At 42.0% G+C, this 23,375-nt stretch overlaps 1 protein-coding gene across 1 annotated transcript; it reads left to right on the top strand.

Annotated features, from left to right (window-relative positions):
- The first annotated feature begins 1,418 nt into the window (after positions 1–1,418).
- On the top strand, positions 1,419–22,720 carry ZC4H2 (zinc finger C4H2-type containing). Its single transcript, XM_090264586.1, has 5 exons — positions 1,419–1,600; positions 17,850–18,021; positions 19,570–19,742; positions 20,589–20,751; positions 22,546–22,720. The coding sequence occupies exons 1-5, from the start codon at positions 1,548–1,550 to the stop codon at positions 22,657–22,659; spliced, it is 675 nt and encodes a 224-aa protein (XP_090120712.1). The 5' UTR covers positions 1,419–1,547; the 3' UTR covers positions 22,660–22,720.
- Positions 22,721–23,375: the final 655 nt, after the last annotated feature.

The raw sequence follows: 23,375 nt of genomic DNA, 5'->3' as shown, positions 1-23,375 counted from the left end.
TCTTCTTTATGAACTGGGACACTGCAAACCAAATTTTCTTTTTCCACTGGCTTTCTGTTAGGCTTCACAAATGGGGGGTGGGCTATAAAGAGACTGCAAGTCTGGCAGAGGGAGAAGCGACTTTTCCTTCTTGTTATGATTTCTGTTCCTGTTCATGTTGCTGTAGCAAGGGACTTTCACTAGTCTTTGGCAGCTGGTTGCAGTAGTAATTGGTTCCAGTCTTCAGTTTCTGCCACGCTCTCAGAATTCTAAGAACCAGCCTCATATGTTCCCTCAGAGACCCCAACACCAGCAGAGCAGGGTACTCTGCTTAAGGAACTGGATCTTATCCTCCCGGGACTCCCCCTTTACATTTCTAAAGTCTAATAATTCCAACTTATTTTCTGTATTCCTCCACCCCAAGAGATTTCAGCTGCTCACTGCAGTTACTACCTCTGTGGTACCTCAGTGTCTCTGTTTTTTGCCTTTTCAATATTTTGTATATATTCTTTGTATAAATAGCTGGTCTGCTTTCTGTTTTTGGACTGCACTCAGGTATACTCGCTGATATTCAGGAGGGGAAGATGGATAAATGTGTGTCAGGGGAGAACATAAATGATGAATTTTGGGGTATGTTGTATGTGAAATGTCTATAGAATATCTAAATGAAGATGACCAGCAAGCAGTTGGATATACGAATCTGAAGTTAGAGAGTTTCAAGCTGGAGGTAGAGCTTTAGGGGTCATGAATATACAGTCATGAAATCATGGAAGTAAATAAATGACCCAGGGAGAGCATATAGAGTGTGCGCAGTAAATGTTTGTTGATTGAGCGGGCACCAGGGCAGAGGCACTATGCTATGGGATACCTCTCAAGCCCCCAGTTCTCAACTCAATCACTTAGGCTTATTTAAATATACTTTAAATTCTTATTGACTGATGAGAGACTGACTTTGGCTACTGTGCAGTCAGTAAGTCTTCTTTGCTATGATTTGGGATTCTTCAAGTGCTGGGTTTTAACTCCTGAAAGAAAGAAACAAGAAAATCCGTTTTAAAATTAATTCAACTGTGATAAATATATGTAACATAAATATGCAATTTAACCATTAAGTATACAATGTACACACTTCAGAGGCATTAATTACTTTCACAATACTGTGCAACCATTACCACTATATTTTAAAAGCTTTTTCATCACCCCACAAACAGAAAATATGTCTCCATTAAGCAATAACTCCCCGTTTCGTGCCCCCTCCACTCAGCTCTTACCATTCCCTTGCACTCTTCACAACCTTTGACATAATTATCTGTGACAAATTGATTTAAAGTGTGGCTGCAGGAAAAGACACAGGCGTGTCTCGCTTGGCCTTCTGGGATTTGTAGTCGTGCAGGCAGCCAGGCTGCCTGGCTGGCCCTAGAGCTGCGACTACAGCTCCCAGGCCTTCTTCGAGTCCCTACCGCACAGACTCAGAGCCCCATGCCGGGAGGAGGTGATTACATTGTGTCTATTGTATCCCTGGATTTGTGCGTTTGTACATTTCTCGGGACGTGAAATTGAAAGTGAAAAGCATGGCAGATGAGCAAGAAATAATGTGCAAACTGGAAAGCATTAAAGAGATCAGGTAAGTGGAACGTTGCAGCACCCCAGGCCGCCTTGAAGCCGCCCCGCATCCCTCGCAGAGGGAGAGGGCTGAGTTACCTTGTAAAGTACCTATTGTTGGGCTACTTGCTGAGCGGGGTGGGAAAGGAGCCCATACACCACGGATTTCAAGGATGGGAAGAAGGCTGGAGAGAGTCAAGACAGACTACAGAGAGACAGAGAAACAGAGCGACTGACGGAGACAGACCTCGCCAGATGTGGCAGAGAAAGCCAGATGGAGACACACGGCGGGGGGGGGGGGTGTTGATCCCAAGACACTTTTATCTTCTTGGGGTGGGAGTTGGGGGACGGCATTCTTGGACTCATTATTTTCTTTTCCAGTGTGTATTGGCTCCAAGGTGCATTTGGCTCCATGCTCTTTAGATGTCGAGATTCTTTTTCAGTCTCCCATTGAACTTCAGGACCTGGAGCACGGGTGACCGTTTTGAGAGCAGTCTAGCGCGTTGGGGCTGGTGGCTGCTTCCAGGGATTGCCGGCTGGGGGTGCTGAGGAATCCCAGCAGGCCAGGATTGGGAGGATGGCGATGCTTGTGCGTGTGTATTTGCTTTCACTCATTCACCACTTTCTTCCCTTCCTATCCCGTGCTCCGGAAGGGGGATGGGGAGCGGTGCAGACTGGGGAGGAGGTCCCGCATCAGTTGATAAGGTCGCAGCAGCTTCTCTGAGGCGCCAGAGGTGAAGAGGCAGGCAGGCAAAGTGGGACTTGCCTATGTCCGCGACCCCTCCTTCCCTCTGGGAGTGGCTTTGGCTAGGCGATGATGTTGTCCTTGCTCAGAACACAATAGCACCCGGCCAGTGGACTGCCTGGGCCGGCACCTGGCCTTCCTTCACCTGCTCTCCTCTGCCAGAGCACCGCCCCGCCTCCTGCCCCACCTTCCACTCTCATTCTGAGGTTGGCATGGATCCAGCTGTCTCCCTTTAGTATTTTCCAGCAACCTAGAGAGAAAAGGTAGGACAGCAAGTGTGTCAGTTTCAGAAATAAGACTTTGACCAAAAGATTTCAATTAACCCTTGGAGCAAATGCCTAGAATGAGACTCCACATTATGATAGTAGGGATGCACCTTGACATTTTTTTTCTCATTTGGAGGGGTTGTATCTTTACTTCTGCAAGGGAGTAAGAGGAAGGGAACTATTGTGTATTGAACCCGTGATGTGCCAAGCCCTTTGACTTCCTATTGCTCATTTGAGCAAGAGACCTGAGAGCTTCCTACACCTGAGAAAACAGAGGCTCTGAAAACTTAGGTAACTTTTCCAGAGCCAAACAGCTTTAAAAAGCCAGATTTTGACAGGAACCCAGTCAATCTGCATGCAGAGGCTCTGGTATTCCCACTCTGTCCCACAGAGAGTCTGAGAAAGGATAGAGAAAGGGGACATGCTTTAGTTTTCTGCAAAAGCATCAGGAGAGGGAGTGGGCTAACTTGTTACAGGAAAAGGCCAGCTGTCATAACAATGTAGCTAACAAGAGGATTAGGTATGCAAGTGGAGAACCTAAACTTTTACTCCTTCTGTAAAAAGATTTTATTTATTTATTTTTAGAGAGAGGAAAAGGGAAGGAGAGAGGGAGAAAAACATCAATGTATGCTTGCCTCTCGCACACTCCCAACTAGGGGCCAGGCCCGCTATCCAGGTCTGTGCCGTGACTGGGGATCAAATTGGCAACACCTTGGTTTGCAGGCCAGTGTTCAATCCACTAAGCTACACCAGCCAGGGCTAAACTTGTACTCTTACTAGACTTTAAAGAAGCCCCCACCCAAGCCCAAGAGAAGGAAGAGTTGGGAGCAAGGAAAAGTGATCCCTCCCAGTGAAGACCCAATGGGATGTACAACTCATACCCGCACCAGTTTTGAACCAGGCATTCCTACCACTAATACCTGGGATGGGATCATCAGAGGCTTAAAGAGGGGCTGAACTCACCCCAACCTGGATGTCAGAGACCCAGTGAAGGACCTACACTTCTACTGGCCCCCTTCCCTGCAAAAGGACAATGTAAGAGGAGGCCTGCAAAAACAAAAGATTTAAAAGAGATTCAGAGTATTCAGATTTAATAAAAAAAGATCACTTGCCATACCAAGATTATCAACTTAAATGACAAGAGAAAGTAAACATGCTACTGTTGAGATGACACAGAAGTTAGAATTATCCGGCAAGGATTTTAAAGCAGCCACCATTTAAAAGTTCCAATGAGCGATTATAACACACTTGAAACAAATGACAAAATAGAAAATCTCATCACAGAAGTAGAAAGTCTCAACAAAGTAATATAAAAACATAAAGAAGAATCATATGGAAATTTGAGAACTGAAAAAATGCCATAGCCCAAAACACCTTTAAAAGCTCTAAAATCTTTTTTTAATTAGAAGTTGTTGGGGTGACATTGGTTAATAAGATCATATAGGTTTCAAGTGTACGTTACTATGATACATCATCTGCATATTGCATTGTGTGCTGACCGCCCAGAGTCAAATCTCCTTCCATCACCATATATCTGACCCCTTTACCCTTTAATAACCTCCATTCCTCTTCCCTTTGGTAACCACCACACTGTTGACTATTTATATTTTTGTTCATTTGTCTTGTTTGTTCATTTGATGCTTTCTGTTTTATATCCCACATATGAATGAAATCATGTCATTCTTAACATTTTCTGTCTGACTTATTTCGCTTACCATGGTATTCTCAAGGTCCATCCACATGGTCACAAATGGCAGTATTTCATCTTTCCTTATGGCTGAGTAGTATTCCATTGCCTAAAATCTTGCTCCACAGGAATATGGGGCATTCAGAGAAAAGAATCAGACAACTTAAATATAAAACAATAGAAATCACCCAACCTGAACAATGGAGAAATTAGATTTTAAAAAAAGGAGAAGATAAAAAAAGAAAGCATTTTGCAGAACCTCCAGACCTGTGGGGCTATTTACATTCATGTTAATAGTTACATCCATGTTAACATTCATGTCAACAGAACCTCAGAAAGAGAGCAGGACTGGAAAAGTACTTAAAGACACAGCGGATAAAAACTTCACAAATTAAGCAAAGGACATAAACCTCCAGATTCAAGAAGTTAAGCAAACACCATCAGGATAAACCGAAAGAAATTCACACCAAAAAACATCATAGTCAACTTTCTGAAAACAAAAGGCAAAGAAAAGATCTAGAAATCAGCCAAAGGGAAACAACACCTTACCTATACCTTCACAGGAAAAAAAAAAAATAGAATAACAGCAGGTTTCTCATCAGAAATTGATGAAGCCCTAGTGGGAAGTGGCACATTTTTCAGGTGATGAAGAGAAAGACTCAACACCCCAGAATCCTATGTCTAGTGACAATATCTTTCAAGAATAGAGATAATCAAGACATTCTTAGATGAAAGGAAACAGGGAATTTATCAGTAGGGGTTCTACCCTATAAGAATTACTAAAGTAAGTTCTTAAAACAGAAAAAAAAAAAAAAGCAATAAGAGAAGGAACTTTTGATGAAGGAACACAGAGTAAACTCAACACAGGTAAACACAACAGAATTTCTCTTCCTCTTAAGTTGTCTGAATTGTTTGATGATTGGATCAAAATTTATCTCAGTTTCATGTTCTCAATGTATGTAGAGGAAATATTTAAGACATATTATAAACAGGGGACTATAAAGGGATATAAGAGGGAGATAAGGTTTCTATGGTTCACTTCAACTGGTAAAATGATGACATCAGAATCCATGATAAATTATGTATGATCTTATACTGACAGAAAACACTAAAAAAGCTATACAGAGAGGTGCACTAAAACACATTATAGGTAAACCAAAATGGAATTTGAAAAAATATTTCAGTCACCCACAGGAAAGTAAGACAAAGAAGACAGAAAAACTAAAAAGAGAATGAACAGGTAACAAAAGGTAAAACAGTAGGCTTAATATATTGATAATTATGTTGCATATAAATAGTCTAAATACACCAATTAAAAGACAGAATGGACTTAAAAACGATGACCCACCTATATGCTATCTACGATAAATTTACTTCAAATATAATGATCAAGCAGGTTGGGAGCAAAAAGGATAGAAAAAGATGCCATGCAAACATCAATCAAAAGAAAGCAGGAGCAGCTATAGTAACATCAGATAAAGCAGATTTCAGAGCAAAGAAAATACCCAGGGACAAAGTTGTACATTACATAATGAGCAAGGGTAATCCACCAAGACATAAACATTCTAGATGTGTATACAACAAAAGTGATTTAAATTACCCTGCTTTTGATAATTTTATAGTCATATACAAAGGTTACATCACTTGGTTTAAGAACTTGAAATGGGGAAGGTACTACATATCTGTACTTGATATTCATATATGGACAGGTAAACATGTATGGGAGATGGAAAGAAGGAAGAAGCAAAGGAACGGGTAGAATGAACTGGAGAGAGGAACTAACATTTGTTGGACAGCTACTAATTTCAAAGCTCTTGGCTCATTTAATATTTAATGATTTTTTTAAAAAATTTTCATTTATTATTTTTTAGAGAGAGGGGAAGGGAGGGAGAAAGAGAGGGAGAGAAACATCAATGTGTGGTTGCCTCTTGTGTGCCCCCAGCTGGAGACCTCGCTGGAGACCTGGCCTGCAACCAGGCATGTGCCCTGACAGGGAATTGAACCGGTGACCCTTTGGTTCACAGGCTGGCACTCAATACTTAGTCTTTCTAATGGAAATCTGTGGTAGGAATTATTCCCATTTTATAGATAAAGATAGTGAGGCTCAGAGAGTTTAGGTAATGTATCTATGGTAACACATAAAAGAAAGAGAATATCTTATTCACATGGCATATGCATTTCAGCAAATACTGATACATAATCTGATTAACCATTATTTGCGGTTCCTCAATTGCTCTACTGCTAAACCCCTTAAAGGTATTAACAGAGACGCCTATTTCTGTTAAAAAATAATAGTAATGTTAATTCTGGGTAGAAGTAGCAGGGATGATGACAATATCACCTAAATACCTGTTAAAGTCAAACTGAGAGCCAGACACAACCCCAGGCACAGGCCCTGAAATATACACGTGCGTACTCAGTTCTCACGTACACCAATGGCAGAATTTGAAGTGGGAAATGTCTCAGGACTGGATTCTCCCACCACAGACCATTCCCCACTCCTGACTGACCACATGCCCAGCCCTGTCTTTCCTCTCAATCCCAACCACACTCAACACTATGTCCCAGACCTCATCCCCCAAATTTCACACTGGTCTATTTTGCCCTTCCATTCCTTAAGCTTTCAAGGGGTGAAGAAGGAGCGTGTGGATATGTGGAAAGGGGAAGTGAAGAATGAAAAAAAAAGGGGGGTTATGGAAAAGAAGGAAGGAAAGGAGAAGAAGCCACGAGGCAGAGAAAGGAAGTGCAGCCACACTGCTAGATCAACCAGAGCCCTTCACTAGCTCCCCAAATGCATACTAATCTCAACATGCATATGCCATCCATATATACACATTGTATACACCCATGTTCCTATGCACATATATCCACATACAACAAGCTTCCTGCAGTCTCTAGAAGGCTTTTTTGTATAAAAACATCTGGATTTCAAATTCCTTTATGCATAAATCTATATATTTAGAGGACTCAGTTGACTCTGGCTGCATGCTTTTGGACGAGTTCCTTTTCCATTCTGGACATTTGTTTCTTCATCTCTGAAATGAAGAGGATGGATTTGATTGGAGGCTTGCAAATAATGTTCTGAGGAGCCCTGGAGTGCCAGAGAGAGATATCAAGGGCTGCTCTGGTAGAGTCAGCCATGGTTGGATTTGAAGAGAAAATAAGGACTCTGGGGATCCCACTTCCCCTTCAACCATAGCAGTTGTGATTTGGTCTGTTTTCTATATTGGATCACGATCATTTTATTTGAAGAAAGCGGTGTTCTCATCCATCACCCACAGGGTCCATCACACTATTGGATGAATGGTACTTAGTATTTTTTGTCTGCTTGATTAATAGGAAATATAAAAAGAAGGAAGCTAGTGTGTGTGTGTATTTAAGCAGTCGCTGGCATGATTCCCATTCTGCAGATCTGAGAAAGGAAAGGCCTTTTACTTAGATTTAACCTTAACGCAAACTACCCAGTTGCTGGACAGAGGGTATAAGGCTGGTCATTAGATACTAAGCCTAAAGAGCACAGTAAAGACGATTAACCACAAGGGCAATGAGTCCCCAATTTCTTTTTTTATTGTTAATCCCCTTCCCATTCCTCTTGGGGATCTCAGTTGACTAACTCCATTAAAAATCTATTTCCTCTACAAAACCCTTTTGACAAATCATTTATCGTCATGAGAAAACAGGAGCAGAAGAGTAGAAACAGCTTAGAATTTGGGCTCAGATGGTGATGTGGGTTTAGATTTAGTTCTGTAAAAAGCCATTAGAGGATATTTATATACTTTTAATCCTCACCCGAGGACATGCTTATTGATTTTAGAGAGAAGGGAAGGGATAGAGAAGGAGAGAAACATTGATGTGAGAGAGAAATATCCATCACCTGCCTCTCATACATGCCTTGACCAGGAACAAGGATGGAATCCACAACCTGGGCATGTGCCCTGACCAGGAATAGAACCTGAAACCTTTCAGTTTACAGGATGATGTTCCAACCAACTGAATCACACCAGCCAGCTTTAGAGGATATATTTTCAACAGCTTTATTGAGTTGCATACCATAGAAACTATCCATTTTATGAGTAGAATTCAATGACTTCTAGTAAATTTACAGTTCTGTAACTATCATCACAATACAATTTTAAAACATTTCCATCATCCCTAAAAGAGCCCTTATGTCCAGTTTCAGAAATCTGTTATCCACCCGCAGCCCCAGGCAACCAGTAATATACTTTCTGTCTACAGATTTGTCTTTTCAAGACATTGCATGTAATAAGTTAGCATATTTGTTTTTGAGGCTCATACACATTGTAACATATCTCAGTATTATTTTTCCTTTTTATTTATTTTTAAAAATTGGTGTTGAGTTCATTGGCATGACATTGGTTATTAAAATTACAGGTTTCAAATGTACAATTCTATAACATATCGTCTGTATATTGTGTTGTGTGCTCACCGCCTAAAGTCAGGTCTCCTTCCATCACCGTTTAACCCCCTTTACCCTCTTCTACCTGCCCCCACCCACTTCCACTCTGGCAGTCACCATGCTGTTGTCTGGGTCTGTGAGGTTTTTTTTTTTTTTTTCTTGCTTAACCCCTTCAGCTTATTCACCCAGCCGCCACAACAGCCCCCCCTCTGATAGCTGTCAGCCTGTTCTCTGTACCTATGAATCTATTTCTATTCTGTTTGTTCCATGGGTATTGTTTATTTACTCAGCAGTTTACAAACGTTTGGCTCTTAGGGATAATGCTGCTCCAAATATTTGCATGGAAAAGTCTTTGCACAAAAATATGTTTTTATTTTTCCTGGTTAGATGCCCAAGAGTGAAATTTCTGGGTTATATGATAAGCCTGCACATACCTTTTTAAAATACTGCAAAGCTGTTCTCCAAAGCGGTGGTGCCAATTTCCATCCCCAGAAGCAAAATATGAAGATTTTGGTTTCTCTACATCTTCAACAACACTTGTTACTGTGTGTCTAAAAAGGACACTATAGCCACGCCAGTGGTGTGAAGTGGTAGTCCTTTGTAGTTCTTTGTCATTTTACCTGACATTTCTCTAATGGCTAATCTTGTTGAGCATCTTCTTCATGGGTTTCTTGGCCACCCATATATCTTCCTTGGTGAAGTGTCTATTCAAACCTTTTCCTCATTTATCAGTTGGGTTGCTTTTTGTACTTCCTGTGAATTGGGAGTGATATTTGTATATTCAGGATACAAGTCCTTCATCAGGTATGTGCTTTGCACATACAAGATGTTCTTCCAGTCTGCGATGTGTCTTTTCGTTCTCTGAACAGTGTCTTTGGAACTACAGAAGTTATTTTTAGTATAAATGAAGAAATCCAATTCATCCGTATTTTTATGGAGTGATTTTTGCACCATAGAAAATAAACCTTTGCCCAAGCCGAAGTCACATAAAGGTCTTTCAGAAATTGTATTTTTAGGTTTTACACATAGGCCTTCTGGTCCACTTTCACTTAATTTTTGTATACGGTGCAAAGTACAGGTGTTTGTGTATTTACTTATTTATTTTCGCACGTGGCTATCAGTTGTTTCAGAACTGTTCAGCGAGAAGGCCATCCTTTCTCTACAGCATTGCCTTTGTACTTCTGTCAAAAACCAGTTGCCTACATACAGGGGTGGCCAAAAGTAGGTTTACAGTTGCATTGTGCCATCCTTTTGAGTTAATAAAGCTAGTGTGATGGTCATAACCTGCATGTCTTGTTTGCATGTGAGCCACTGTGAGCCTACTTTGCCCATCTGTGTATTTGGGGGTTTATTTCTAGACTCTCCATTCTGCTTCATAGGTCTGTTTGTGTCTCTTTATGCTGATGCTCCACTGTTTTGATTATTGCAACGATATAATAATTCTTGAAATCAGGCTATGTGAGTTCTCCAAGTTTGTAATTCTGCTGTTTTTTGACTACTCTAGACTCTGCATTACTGTATGAATTTTAGATTCCACTACCAAAAAAAAAGAGCATGCTGATATTTTGATAGGATTGCATTGGTTTTATAGGTTAATTTGTTGGATTTTACCAGTGTTTCAGATAATGCCCTTTTTCTGTCCTAGGATCCAATCCAAGATACCACACTGCATTTAGCCAGCTTTCTTTTGAATAGTTAGCATGGTGTGTGTTCTTCCATCCTTCTACTTGTTTCTTTAATTTTAAAGTGGGATTCTTATAGGCAACCCCTCGTCTTGTTTTTGTTTTTCTTTTAACCCAATCTGACTGTCTGCTATTTAATTGGTGGTGTTTGGAGCATTTATATTTAATGTGCTTGTTGATAAGTTCAGGTTTAAATCTACCACTTTGTTGTTTTCCATTAATCCCATCTGTTTTTTGTTCCCTTTTCCATCCCTTCTTTTGGATTATGTGTATTTTATGATTCCATTTGATCTCTTTCTTTCAGTTGTTAGCTATCATTCTCTTTTGTTATTTTAGTGGTTGATTTAGGGTCTATAATATACATCTTGTCAAAACTGATCTCGTACTACTGCAGGTATAGTATAAGGAACTTACAACATTATACTTTTATTTCTTCCTTTCTGGCCTCTGTGCTATTACTTTCATGTACTTCTTGGTTTAAAACTTATCTTTTTTTATTTTTTATCATTTTTTACTTTGCAATTACAGTTGACATGCAATATCATATTAGTTTCATGTGTACACACCCCAGTGATTAGATATTGCATAACTTACTAAGTGATCATCCCAATAAATCTTGTACCTGTCTAACACCATACATAGTTTTAGAGTATTACTGACTATATTCCCTATACTGTACTTTATATCCCTGTGATTCTTCTTCTTCTTTCTCCTCCTTCCCCTCCCCTCACCCCTACTTCTTTCTTTCTTCTTCTTTCTTCCTTACCCTTGAACATGCCTCTACTTGATGCAGCCAGTATTTTCACAAGCTTTGTGAACACATGAAATGCATTCATAATAACTAAGTGTCCTTGGCTTCTAATGTTATCAAAGATGTCATCTCTTGGTCAGTTTTATTATTCTCCATGTTATAGGTTACATTTTTCCTGTTTAATTGCACACCTGACAAGGTTTGATTGTATGCCAGACGTTGTGAAATTTTACCTTGTTGATTCTTCATAGTTTTACATTTTTATATATATGCTTGAGCTTTCTTCTGGCATGTCATTTAGATACTTGGAAGCAGTTCTATCCTTCTGGGCTTTGTTTTTCAGCTTAGTTAACAGGACCATAGCAACATTTAGTGAAGGGCTCATTTTCTCCAGTGGTAATGCAAATTTTTTTCTTTGTACTTTAATGCTTTGTGAATTGTGTCTATTTAGAACAGTTGCTATCCCCAGCCCTGTGTGGGTTCTGGGCACTGTACCCTCTAATTCCTTTGAGTGGCTCTTTTCTTGGCCTCAGGTAGTTTCCTTACACCACATAGGCTGATCAATACCTAACTGAATATTTGAGCAGGATCCTCTGAAGCTTGTAGCATCTCTCTCCACAGGTCTCCCCTCTCCAAAACTTGTTCCAGCAAAGTCCAGATGCCTTGGCTCCCCCAGACTCATTGCTTCATTTCCTCAGTTAAGACAGTCTGCCAGACTCCGAGTTCCCTGCCCCGGCCCCGCAACCTAGAATATTTCTCTAGACAAAAAGATAGGGTAATCTTTGGGCTCATCTAAGTTTTTTCATTCCTTAGAAATCACTGACTTTACTTGCCCAATGTCCAATGACTTGAGCATCGTTGTTTCATATATTTTGTCTGGTGTTTTTGTTTGTTTTAGCGATTTTGTATGAGAGGGTTTGTCTGGTCCCTGTTACTCTGTCTTGACCAGAAATGAAAGTCAAGGCTATTCCCCAACTTTGATTTTAAAATATCAGATTTCACCATTTAAGGCACATGGTTTATATTTTAAAAATCTAAAATTACGATGTGTCTTAAATATAATGTTACCTTTCTATCACTTTTGGCCAAGATGTAATTGTGTTGTTGTCAATGTATATGAACTTGGCCATGGCTGTTCATATTATCATCCTTTTAATGGACTTATGTGCATGATTGCCACTGTATGTGTTTAGTTTCATTATCATTTAAAATATCTTCAAAAGATTTCATCATGATTCTCCCTTGAAATGAAAAGTTATTGTGTAGGAGGAATGAATCAGACTACAAACTTCAGATAAAATTAGTGTCTTAAATAAGTCTACAAGAGCTCTTTCAACAAGCATTAAATTGACATTTAAATAATAAGAAAACATTTTGTCATAATATAATTGCTAGCATATTTTCTTAGTAGTGCATAAAATAATGGATACCTTATGTTCACTGGCATCTTAAATAAAATTTAATACAATAACCACTTGGTCAGGTTATTAGCAAAGCTAATTCAACCGAGTTCCAAAATAGCGGTGGTTAAAACAAGAAAGAAGGTCCTTTTTCTCTCACGTTATCAGACTAGAAAAAGCTACTCATGGTTTGTGTGGTTACTCAGTATTGGGGCCTCAGGCTCTTTTTACGTTGTCACGTCACCATGTACAGGACGTGGCCCTCATCTACGTGGTTCAGGATGGTTCAATGTTACGTACACATTTTAGGCAGTGAGGAGAAGGCAAAGGGGAAGTCAATGGTATGCTTCTTTCCTTTAGAGTCACAGCCTACAAGTTGCACTTGTCACATGTGTTTGCATCCCATTGGCCTGCATATTGTCAAATGGCCACAAAAAGCTGCAGAGAAGAGGGGTAACTATAGTCCTTATTGCAGGCCCAGGTGAAAAGAAGAGTTTCTATTACTATTGAAGGAGGGGTGAATGGATTTTGGGAGACAAGGGACATTTGTATTCTGTGTGACCCTAGGGTTTTCGAGTTGTTGATCTGCCTGTAGGTGGAGTGAATTATCTAGAGAAGTAGTGAGAGATCCATGACTAAATTGTTCAAAGAAGGACTAATGGAACAGTTCACAGTGCTGTTATAAAAGGCACTTACACAGTGGTTGGGGGAGGAACAGTAGAGGCCTTCAAAGGTCCTTCCCAGCAGGGAGATTCACATGTGCTCAGGTCTTACCCACATTGGACAGGGAGTCCCCGTAACAACTTGCTGCATATGAATCACGTGGCTGCTGTCAGCACCCAGCCTTGCTCCATATTTAACTTCACTACAAATGGCCAAATAAATACAAACCTTTAGATAAAATTCTCAACTAACCCCCAAAGATCAGAGAAGGGGCAGTGAGGTCAGAGCTGTAATAACGTGGCTAAACTCTTAATCAGATCTTGATGGTAGTAGGGTAAGAGCTACTAAGTGAGTTGGGCAGAGGCTGTCTAAGAGAGAAATGAGAAAAGCTCAGTGTACATTCGGTTACAGGTTATAGGTGTCCAGTTGAGTGGATCTCCCACGCTTCCCCATCGCTCTTGCTTTCTGAGTACAAACACAGATACAGGAGCCCACAAGCCCCACTGGTGAGAATGTAAACCTGTATAGCCATCCTGCAGAGCAAATGGGCACTGCTTAGATGAAATATATATTACCTGTGTCCCAGGATTTTCACTCTTGGGATACATCTCCCTAAATTTACTCTGAATGATACAGGGATATTCATTTTTGGAGGGCAGAAATGAAAACAAAGTGAGAGTTTGTCCTTGGAAGAGTGGCCAGGTAAAATGTGGTGGGTGGCCACATTTAAAAGCAAGAAATCCTCAAGGTTAACACAGTGCTGCTTGAAAATAGATATGTTATCATTTGCCAGTACTGTGGTGTGTGTGTGTGTGTGTGTGTGTGTGTGTGTGTGTGTGAAATTAGGGTGCCACAAGGAAATAACTTACTGTGCCTTTAACAGAAGACATTTACTTTTCTCATAATCCTGGAGGCTACAAGTCCATGGTATAGGTGCCAACGATTTTGTTTTCTGGTCAAGGATATCCCTGTTTTGTAGATGACTTCCTCTTTCCTGTGTCCTCACATGGCTTTTTCTCTGTTCTAATGCGGAGATAGAAAGAGCTCATATCCCTTCCTTTTCTTATAAGTGCATCACTATTATCACATTGGACCCAACTATGATTATTTATTTTATCTTTACACCTCCCTAGAAGTCCTTTCTCCAGATATAGTCATGTTGGAGATTAGGGCTTCAACAGATATATTTTAAGGGAACACAATGTATTCTATAACATTCCACCCTATTACCCACTCATGCATGTCTTTCTCACGTACAAAATTCATCCACCACCCAACAGCCCCAAATGTCTGAACCCATTCCAACATCAGTGTCCACTTCAAAGTCTCATCTTAATATCATCTACTTAGGTTGGGGTGAGACTTGAGGAATGATTCATCCAGAGGCAGAGTTCCTTTTGTGAAACTAGACAAATGGTCTGCTTCCTAAGTTTAGTGGTAGGACAGGCATAGCTTAGATGTTCCCTTTTTAAAAGGAATAAATCAGAAAGAAGGTAGGGATGGCAAGTCTCAGAAAGAAACTGAAAAATACACAAATAAATGGAATGAGATGCTGTGCTCATGCATAGGAAGAATTAACATCATTAAAATGTCCATACTACCCAAAGTAATGTACAGATTCAGTACAACCCCTATCAAAATACCAATGACATTTTCCCCATAACTAGAAGAAATAATTTTAAAATTTATACAAAATATCCCAAATAGCCAAAGCAACCTGAGAAACAAGAAAAAAGTAGGAGGTATCACGCTAGCGGATATTAAACTATACTACAAGGCTATAATAATCTAAACAGCATGGTACCAGCATAAACACACACCTACCATACAGCCCAGCAATCGCAGTCCTGGTCGTTTATCCCTGAGAAAGGAAAACTCGGGCTCAAATTCATGGATAGTTACAACAGCTTTATTTATAATTTCCAAAAACTGGAATTAGCCCAGATGTCTTTCAGTGAACATTGTTTAGAATTACTACATGGTGATAAAAAAGAAAAGACCAGCTTTAGTTGGTTCTATTATTATTATTATTATTATTATTATTATTATTATTATTATTATTTTAATGTATTTTAATAGCAAATTTACAGGAGCAGCACAGAAGACAGACAGCATTAAAAACATGTATGTACTTGTATGTAGGACAACTCAGTTAAAAAAGTATAGCAAGTGGTTGGAATCTACTATATGATAAAAATGCTACAAAAACCATTTAGTTGCCATCAATAAGAAATTTACTTGTTTTAAGAAAAATCCAAATGCTGGCATTGTCCAGAAAAATTTAGCAGGCTTATTTATATTGTTATGAAGTTGAACCACCGAAACTTGTTCACTGAGACACCTTGACTTGCTCTGTGTCCCCGCATTTTTATTGAAAACATTCACACACAAATGAGAATGGGAAAACTGCCAATACCTGATTTCTGCCCCCTATTTTCCAGTTGCAGTCATATACTTAGGTACATTTTGACCCCATGGGAAAAAATATCTAGCATTCAGAACTACCAGTAACAGGAAGAAGAGAATTTTTTAAAAGAAGGAAATGGTTCCCATCATAGTGGACTCTTAAGCACATTCTTCACGTGTGCGTTGTGCTAGCTGGATGCCTTTTGGCATCATTGTTACGCGATTGGCATGGCCGGCACACAGGTCGGTGTCTTCAAAAAGGCCAACCAGATAGGCTTCCCTCGCCTCCTGCGAAGCACCCACAGCTGCACCCTGGAAGCGCAGATCTGTTTTGAAGTCCCGAGCAACGTCCTGCACTAGACGCCGGAAGGGAAGTTTGCGAATCAGAAGTTCAGTGGGCGTCTGATAACGTCTAATTTCACGGAGTGCCACAGCACCAGCCTGTGACAATGAGGTTTCTTCCCCTTCCGGTAGAGGGCGCACTCCTGCAAGCGGCTTTGGTAGCCCGTTGCTTCCTCGGTGCTTTACCGCAGGTCGATTTGCGAGCAGTCTGCTTTGTACGAGCCGTGGTGTAGAGACCGCTTTACTTACCGCTCCTTTTCCTTTGGCTGGAGCTCTGCAAGCTGGAGGAGGCACTGGCCTTAGAGAGCAACGGCGGCTGCAAACACAACTGAAAGCCTATTATTATTTTTTAATTCTCCACACACAATGAACTCCCTTATTATTTTCACCCAGGATGCACTGCTCCCACTGTCCTGCCATTGGAACACTGCTGCTGAGAGGTCACAGTAGTACCACTGACACTGCTGCCCTTCCAATAATGCCCTCTAGCCTGGGTAACCGCACTCAGCCAGTGTGGAGTGATGGGTGGTATTAGAGAGCCCTGGGTTTAAATCCCAGTTTCCCTTTACTACCTCTGTGGTCTTGGGCAAGTTAATACCTAAACCTCATTTTCTTCTTTACAAATGGGATGATAACATCTATGTGTTTACCCTTTGCTAAGATAAAAACAATATAATAACGTGAAAAAAACTTTAAATATAGAAATAAAAATTTCTCCCATGATCCTACCCACACAATTCTTTCTGTGATTTTGGTGCCATTGAGGGCCACCTCTTGAGGCAAGAGCCACAGCCAATATTAAGAAAGGAGGGGGAGAGAGAGAGAGAGAGAGAGAGAGACTGAAGACAGAAGTAGGCTGAGGTCAGAGACCAGAGTCTAGGGTGTAGACCAAGAGAGAGCACCCATGGGATGGGCCGGAGTAAAGGAGAAAGCCAGCTACTGAGGCAGGAGGAAGGAGATGCCAAATCTGAATAATGAATATTGGCTAGGCAGGACAAGTAGAGAGCCAGTAGGGGGACAACAATGTGCCCAGGGGGCCTCCTTCCAATGTCCTGTGGCCCTCTCACTTAGACATGCTTCAAATGATCTTAAAGATCCTCACACCTGTACCCCTGCCGGCTCCTTTTCTTCTTCACTCACATGCATTTGCTTTTTGAAATTGCAATCTCAGCATAAATACCTTTTTGTCAAGCTGCATATCTTCCTTATTTTTCAAGATACAATCATAATGGTTCCTTTTCATGGCTTCCAGATATTCCAATTTTGCCCATAGCCCGGAAAGCACATTCCTGTGTATTAACTTTTTTGCTTCCTTGGATTACTTTCTTGGAGTAAATTCCCAGGTGTGGGATTACTGAGTCAGAGGCTATGCAGTTGGAATATAACAACCAGAAATAGGTTTTATTTTTCTAAGAAAAGAAATGAGCTACAATTCTTTTTTTCTTCATCTTCTGGAACTGATGGCATTGACCTTATCAATCTGTGCTGTCCAATATGAGGTCCATTAACCACATGTAGCTGTTTACGTGTAAAGTTGGATTAATTAAAACTAAATAAAATTTAAAGTTTAGCTTCCCGGTTGCACTAGCCACATTTCAAATTCTCAGTAACTATGTATGTCTAGGGGCTACTGTATTGAAAAGTACAGAAACAGAACATTTCCATCTTTCTCAAGAAGTCTGTGTTTGCATCTTGGGTGGGAGCTCAAACCTGTCCTCTCTTTGCAAATGCCCCATGAAACAGCAAAATGATGTCCATCTGAGACCCTCGCTTTTGGGGGGTAGTTTCAGGTTGGCTCTGCCTGACGAGAGGGAAGCTTAGAAAGATAGCCTTGGCTCAGAGCCTAACTCTGTACGCCGGTCTCATTTTCCTCTCTTCTTCTGATCTGTGTTCTGGTTTGGGGAAATGACAGGAATAAGACCCTGCAGATGGAGAAGATCAAGGCCCGTTTGAAGGCTGAGTTTGAAGCCCTCGAATCAGAGGAGAGACACCTGAAGGAATACAAGCAGGAGATGGATCTCCTGCTGCAAGAGAAGATGGCGCATGTGGAGGAACTGCGACTGATCCATGCTGACATCAATGTGGTACGTGGCTGGCTGCCTAAAGGCAACCTCTGAGCCCTTTCAGGAATAGGTAATAGTGAATGTTGTGGCATGTCCTTAAGATGTGGCTGTGGCCAACTTGGGGGAGGAGGTATTAAGCTATATGGTGGTGTGCAAGAATCCAGCTCTGAGATCTAGCCTGGCTCTGTCACTGATTGACTGTATGTCACTGAACAAGTCCCTTCTTCTCCCTGAGACGGATTCAATCACATCTGAGGTCTCTTTAAGCTCTGATGTACTCATTATTGCAGTCTGGGACTTAGGAGCTAGAGTTGGTGAAAAGCAGAGCAGGCAGTTGACTCTGGGGTCCAGCCTAAAGGACTCGAAAGGTTCTGTAACTAAGCCAAAAATACCATATCTGCCAGCCTGCCAAAGTAGGGATTCTCATCAGTCTCTCTTTGAGGGATTCTTGGAACATGGTGAATGAACTGTGCAAACGTGGTAAATTCCCAACTTCTTGGAGTTACTCAGGAGGGGTCCAAATGACCACCTGTCTGGGCTGCATGCAGCATTGATGATTCCTTCACCAGGAGAGATGTTGGAGGTGGGACCTGTAAGATCCTTTCTAACTCTTAGAGCCTATGACAATGACAAGCTTTTTTAAAAAAATAAATACATTTGAAGGAATTTCTTTTCTTCGGAAACTCATTTCTCTAGCAATACTTATTTCCTGATTTTTCTAGGCACAGGATTTTAAAGGAAATATGAATGTAATTGGGACAGTATTTGGGATTCTCTGTGTCACAGATCACAGGATTTCAGGGTCTCATGAGGAGCTGGCAGTTTTGCTGCCAGCTAACCCATGTATACAGAGCCAACAAAATGAACAAGATATTAGCCACAGAGGGGCTGAAAATCTAAGCAAATGGATCTCAAACTTGACTATTCATCAGAGCCACCTGGGGGGCCTGTTAAAACAGATTGTTGGACTCAGTCCAAATGTTTCTGATTCCGTAAGTCTGGGGTGGTGCCTGAGAATTTACATTCATAATGAGTTACCAGGTAATGCTGATGCTACTGATCTGCTGACCACATTTTGAGGACCATTAATTCAGGAGAAAGGCCAGTGGCCTCGGAGGCAGAAGCCCTGAGGTTTTATCTGGGTTTTGCCCCTAGAAAATATTTCTCTGAGGAAGTTCCTTCTCTCTGAGTCAATTCCCTCATCTGTAAAATGGTGGTGAGGTACGCAAAATGAGCTCTAAAGGCTATTCCAGCTCTCAGATGCTGTATTTGAATAATAGCTACCATTTACTCAGCCTTTACTCTGTGTTGGCCTCTATACCGAGGGCTTTATGTAAATCCAATCATTGAATCCTCACTAAGGTTATATGCGGTAGGCATATCGTCATCACCATTATACAGATAAAGAAACTGAGGCTTGACGAGAGTCACATAGAACACATAACAGATTGAGGATTTGACCATACATCGGTCTGGCTCTGGAGCTGTGCCATTCTCCGCTCACCTGTACAGCCTCATTGAGAATCTTGGGGTTCTTTTCCTCTGTGCCTCCCTCCCTCTGTGTTCCAGATGGAAAATACCATCAAACAGTCTGAGAATGACTTAAACAAGCTCCTAGAGTCTACCCGCCGTCTCCATGATGAGTACAAGCCACTGAAGGAACACGTGGATGCCTTGCGCATGACTCTGGGCCTGCAAAGGCTCCCTGACCTATGTGAAGAGGAGGAGAAGCTGTCCTTGGAGTAAGCAACCTTCCCCTGTCCCTGCCACATACGCAGACTACACACCCACCCACAGAGCTTGGTCTGAGAGTCAGTTCTGGCCCCAGGCCTGTCAGTGGCTGACTCATTGCTTGACCTTGGGCATGTCCCTGTGCTGGACTGTTACACCAAAAGAAGGATGATTGAACTAGAATTACTAGATGGCTTTTAAAATTCTTTTATGCCATTTTAACAATATAAGACGATGTCTATGACTCGTGCGTGCGTGCGTGTGTGTGTGTGTGAGAGAGAGAGAGAGAGAGAAAGAGAGACTGACTCTTAAGAGGTTACTTCCCAAGTCAAGGCCTAGAAGGGTTGTCCAGAAACCTTGAAAATACAGAGGGCTGAGCTTTTGTGGTCTCCAGGGTCTAGCCTGGAACTTCATCTTAAGACTCAGAGACTCACCGTACAGAAAGACAAGAGTTCAGTTCAGTAGAAGGAAACACATTTCCTTAAGGCGGAGCAGGCTGCCTGTGGAAGTGGTGACTTTCTTATTCCTAGAGGTGTGCCAGCGGAGACCCAAGGACATGATAGAAATCCTGCAAAAGAACATGAGATGGGGGATAGGTGAATGCCCTTGGAGGACTTTGCTAACCCTGGATTTCTTTATGTTTTGGGTCTGCCAGAGCAAGGAGCGAGAGGATTACACTTCCTAGCAGACAAAGGAGCTGGGACCCAGGGAGAAGGACGTTGTGCTAGGGAGGGTGCAGGAACTTTGTATAGTGAACCACAGTCCAACCCCCTTGATTCGGTGGCATGGAGTCTTTAAGAGGGGCAAGGTTCTCCTTGTTTTCAGAATGATCCAGCTAACATCTCTGATCTCCAAAGTTACTTTGAGAAGCAGAAAGCGGAATGGCAGACGGAGCCTCAAGAGCCCCCCATCCCCGAGTCCCTGGCTGCTGCAGCTGCTGCGGCCCAACAACTTCAAGTGGCTAGGAAGCAGGACACCCGGCAGACAGCCACCTTCAGGCAGCAACCCCCACCTATGAAGGTGAGTGGGCTGGGTAGGGGCTGTGGAAGAAGCAAGTTATCCTTAAGCAGCCCTGTGGAAGGCTGGTTTTTTAAAAATAATTTATTTATTTGTTTATTTATTTTTAGAGAGAGGGGAAAGGAGAAAGAGAGGGAGAGAAACATCACTGTGTGGTTGCCTCTCACTCATGCCCCCAACTGGGGACCTGACGTGCAACCCAGTCATTTGCCCTGACTGGGAATCGAACCAGTGACACTTGGTTCGCAGGCCGACGCTCAATCCACTGAGCCACAGCAGCCAGGGCTGGAAGGCTGGTTTTGAGATATAGTCACACCTTGGTATTCAATGGCTTCAGAATCCATCAAACCTGCTACTCATTGCATTTTGATGAGAAAAAAATGTTTCAGCAGTTGGCACCTGCCACTCGTCGCATTTGCGAGAACTTGCATCAGTCACAACGCCCCTCTGCAGGAGAAAATGCTTCATCATTCGTCACTTATTTGCCATTCATGGGAATGAAGCAGCAATGAGTACCAAGGTGCCACTGTATTGGCTTTACTTATCCGGGGCCTTTCTAAAACAGCCTTTGGGGCACAGAGAAAAGGGTGTGTGGTGTTTGTGCTGGAAGGGACCAACCCGTTTTTGTTTTTGTTTTTATTTATTTATTTATTTTCAGAGAGAGGGGAAAGGAGAAAGAAAGGGAGAGAAACATCACTGTGTGGTTGTCTCTCACTCGCGCCCCCAACTGGGGACCTCACGTGCAACCTAGCCATGTGCCCTGACTGGGAATCGAACCAGCGACACTTGGCTTGTAGGCTGATGCTCAATCCACACAGCAGCCAAGGCTGGGACCCACCTGTTTTGTTGCCTCACATTCCCAGAGCAGTTAGAATGCAGGGAGACTAGCACGCGTTGCTAACCTCTGTTCAAAAAGTTAGAAACGTGACTGGTACAAATATACAGTAAGCATGTATAAAGCTGGTTCCAAGAGCATCTGAGGACCAGATAATCAGACGGTCAGGAAAGGAAAGGAGTGCTGCAATCAGTTTGCAAAGTTAAATACAGAACTGCTTAATGTCCTACAGGACAATAAAACTAACAGTTGTGAGGACCTCTTCTTCTGAACAGAAATAATCTGCATCTCTCCTGGGCAAAAATCACTTGTAGTTTATCAGCATAAGTCAGAGTCTGGGCTCTGATCAATGGTAAACAGGGAAAAAAGAAAAAGGTAAATAGTCAAACAAAGGGCATTCTCCTAGAGCAAGGGTTAGCAAAATAGAGCCCACAGGCCAAGTCAGAACTGCTCTTTTTTTTTTATAAGTAAAGTTTTATTGGTCCACACTCATGCCTTTGAGTCTTTCCTGTAAAATGCCTGTATATTCTGTCACGTGAAATGTATAGTACTGAGGAGTTACAACTAAGATCATATGACCCGAAAAGTCTAAACTATTTACTATTTTGACCTTTACAGAAAATACTTACTGATAGCTATCTTAGGGAATCGATTCTTGAGCAGGCCTGTTAAGCCATGCTCCATCATAACGCTAAATGGATACGCAATTCTCATTTTGCCTTATTTGCAAGTTTTGGGTGTTTTCCCTCAGTACCCATTTTTGACCCTCACTCCTTTATACCCTTTACATCCCTTACAGCCAGCACTGATCTCTCTTCTCGGGTCTCACTCACTGATTACTGCTTCTTCCTGTTGGGAAAGATCGCAGTTGTTTTCTGGACCCATGGGGATCAGAAGGCTGAATGAACCACAGCCTACAAGAATCTGACCACTCACTTTCTTTGTCCTGTGTACTCCACCAGGCCTGCCTGTCATGTCATCAGCAAATTCACCGGAATGCACCTATATGCCCTCTGTGCAAAGCCAAGAGTCGGTCCCGGAACCCCAAAAAGCCCAAACGGAAGCAGGATGAATGAAGAGAGGGAGAACACAGAGAGCTCTACTGCTCCTAACCCTCCCCTTGGCCAGTGATCAATGTTCTGATGTGAAATAACCCCTCCCCACCTCTACCAAGTCTCCAATTTAATGTGATGGAAGCACAACCCCTCTCTCACTCAGCTCTTATTTCTTTCTGCTCTTGGGGTGTCTGGTTTAGGAAGAGATGTGGTTCAGGTGCTAACGACAGTATGTCTGATGATCCCTTCTCTCCCACCCACATTTCAACGTCTGCTCTTGTTTGGCATTAAGGATAGGGTGGAAGTCCCGGATGTGATTCTGTCTCTTGTTCCTGAAGCTTGGGACCTAAGGTCTGAGGGTAGAGGGAGGCCCGTATCTTGTTTAGTGTAAAGGCTCCAGTGTGCCCCTCCTTGTACTTTTGCCTTTGGCCTTGAAGGAACACTGGTGTTTTGGCTGGACTTTCCAATAGGCCTGGTGCATTTATCTTTCCTCATCTCATCCTCAAGGTCCAGAGGTAATTTGGACAAGCTCTCCTTTTTGTATTCATTTTGGAGGACTGGGTGTTAACAGAGTTCACCATCCCACCCTACCTCCCAGTCTCCCAGACATACAAAAGTTCTCAGGTACCAGGCTGTGTGTCTGGGGATCCTGAGATCTGCGGGCCTTTCTCCCATAGTTCTAGTTCTTGCAAACGAGTAGTAGAAGTTCCCCATAGTGAAATCTGGGAGCTGGAGCT

This window comes from Furipterus horrens, unplaced genomic scaffold (assembly GCF_987537825.1).
Source record: "Furipterus horrens unplaced genomic scaffold, mFurHor1.1.pri manual_scaffold_17, whole genome shotgun sequence".
NCBI lineage: Eukaryota > Metazoa > Chordata > Mammalia > Chiroptera > Furipteridae > Furipterus > Furipterus horrens.
This window is presented reverse-complemented; position numbering and strand designations above follow the sequence as displayed.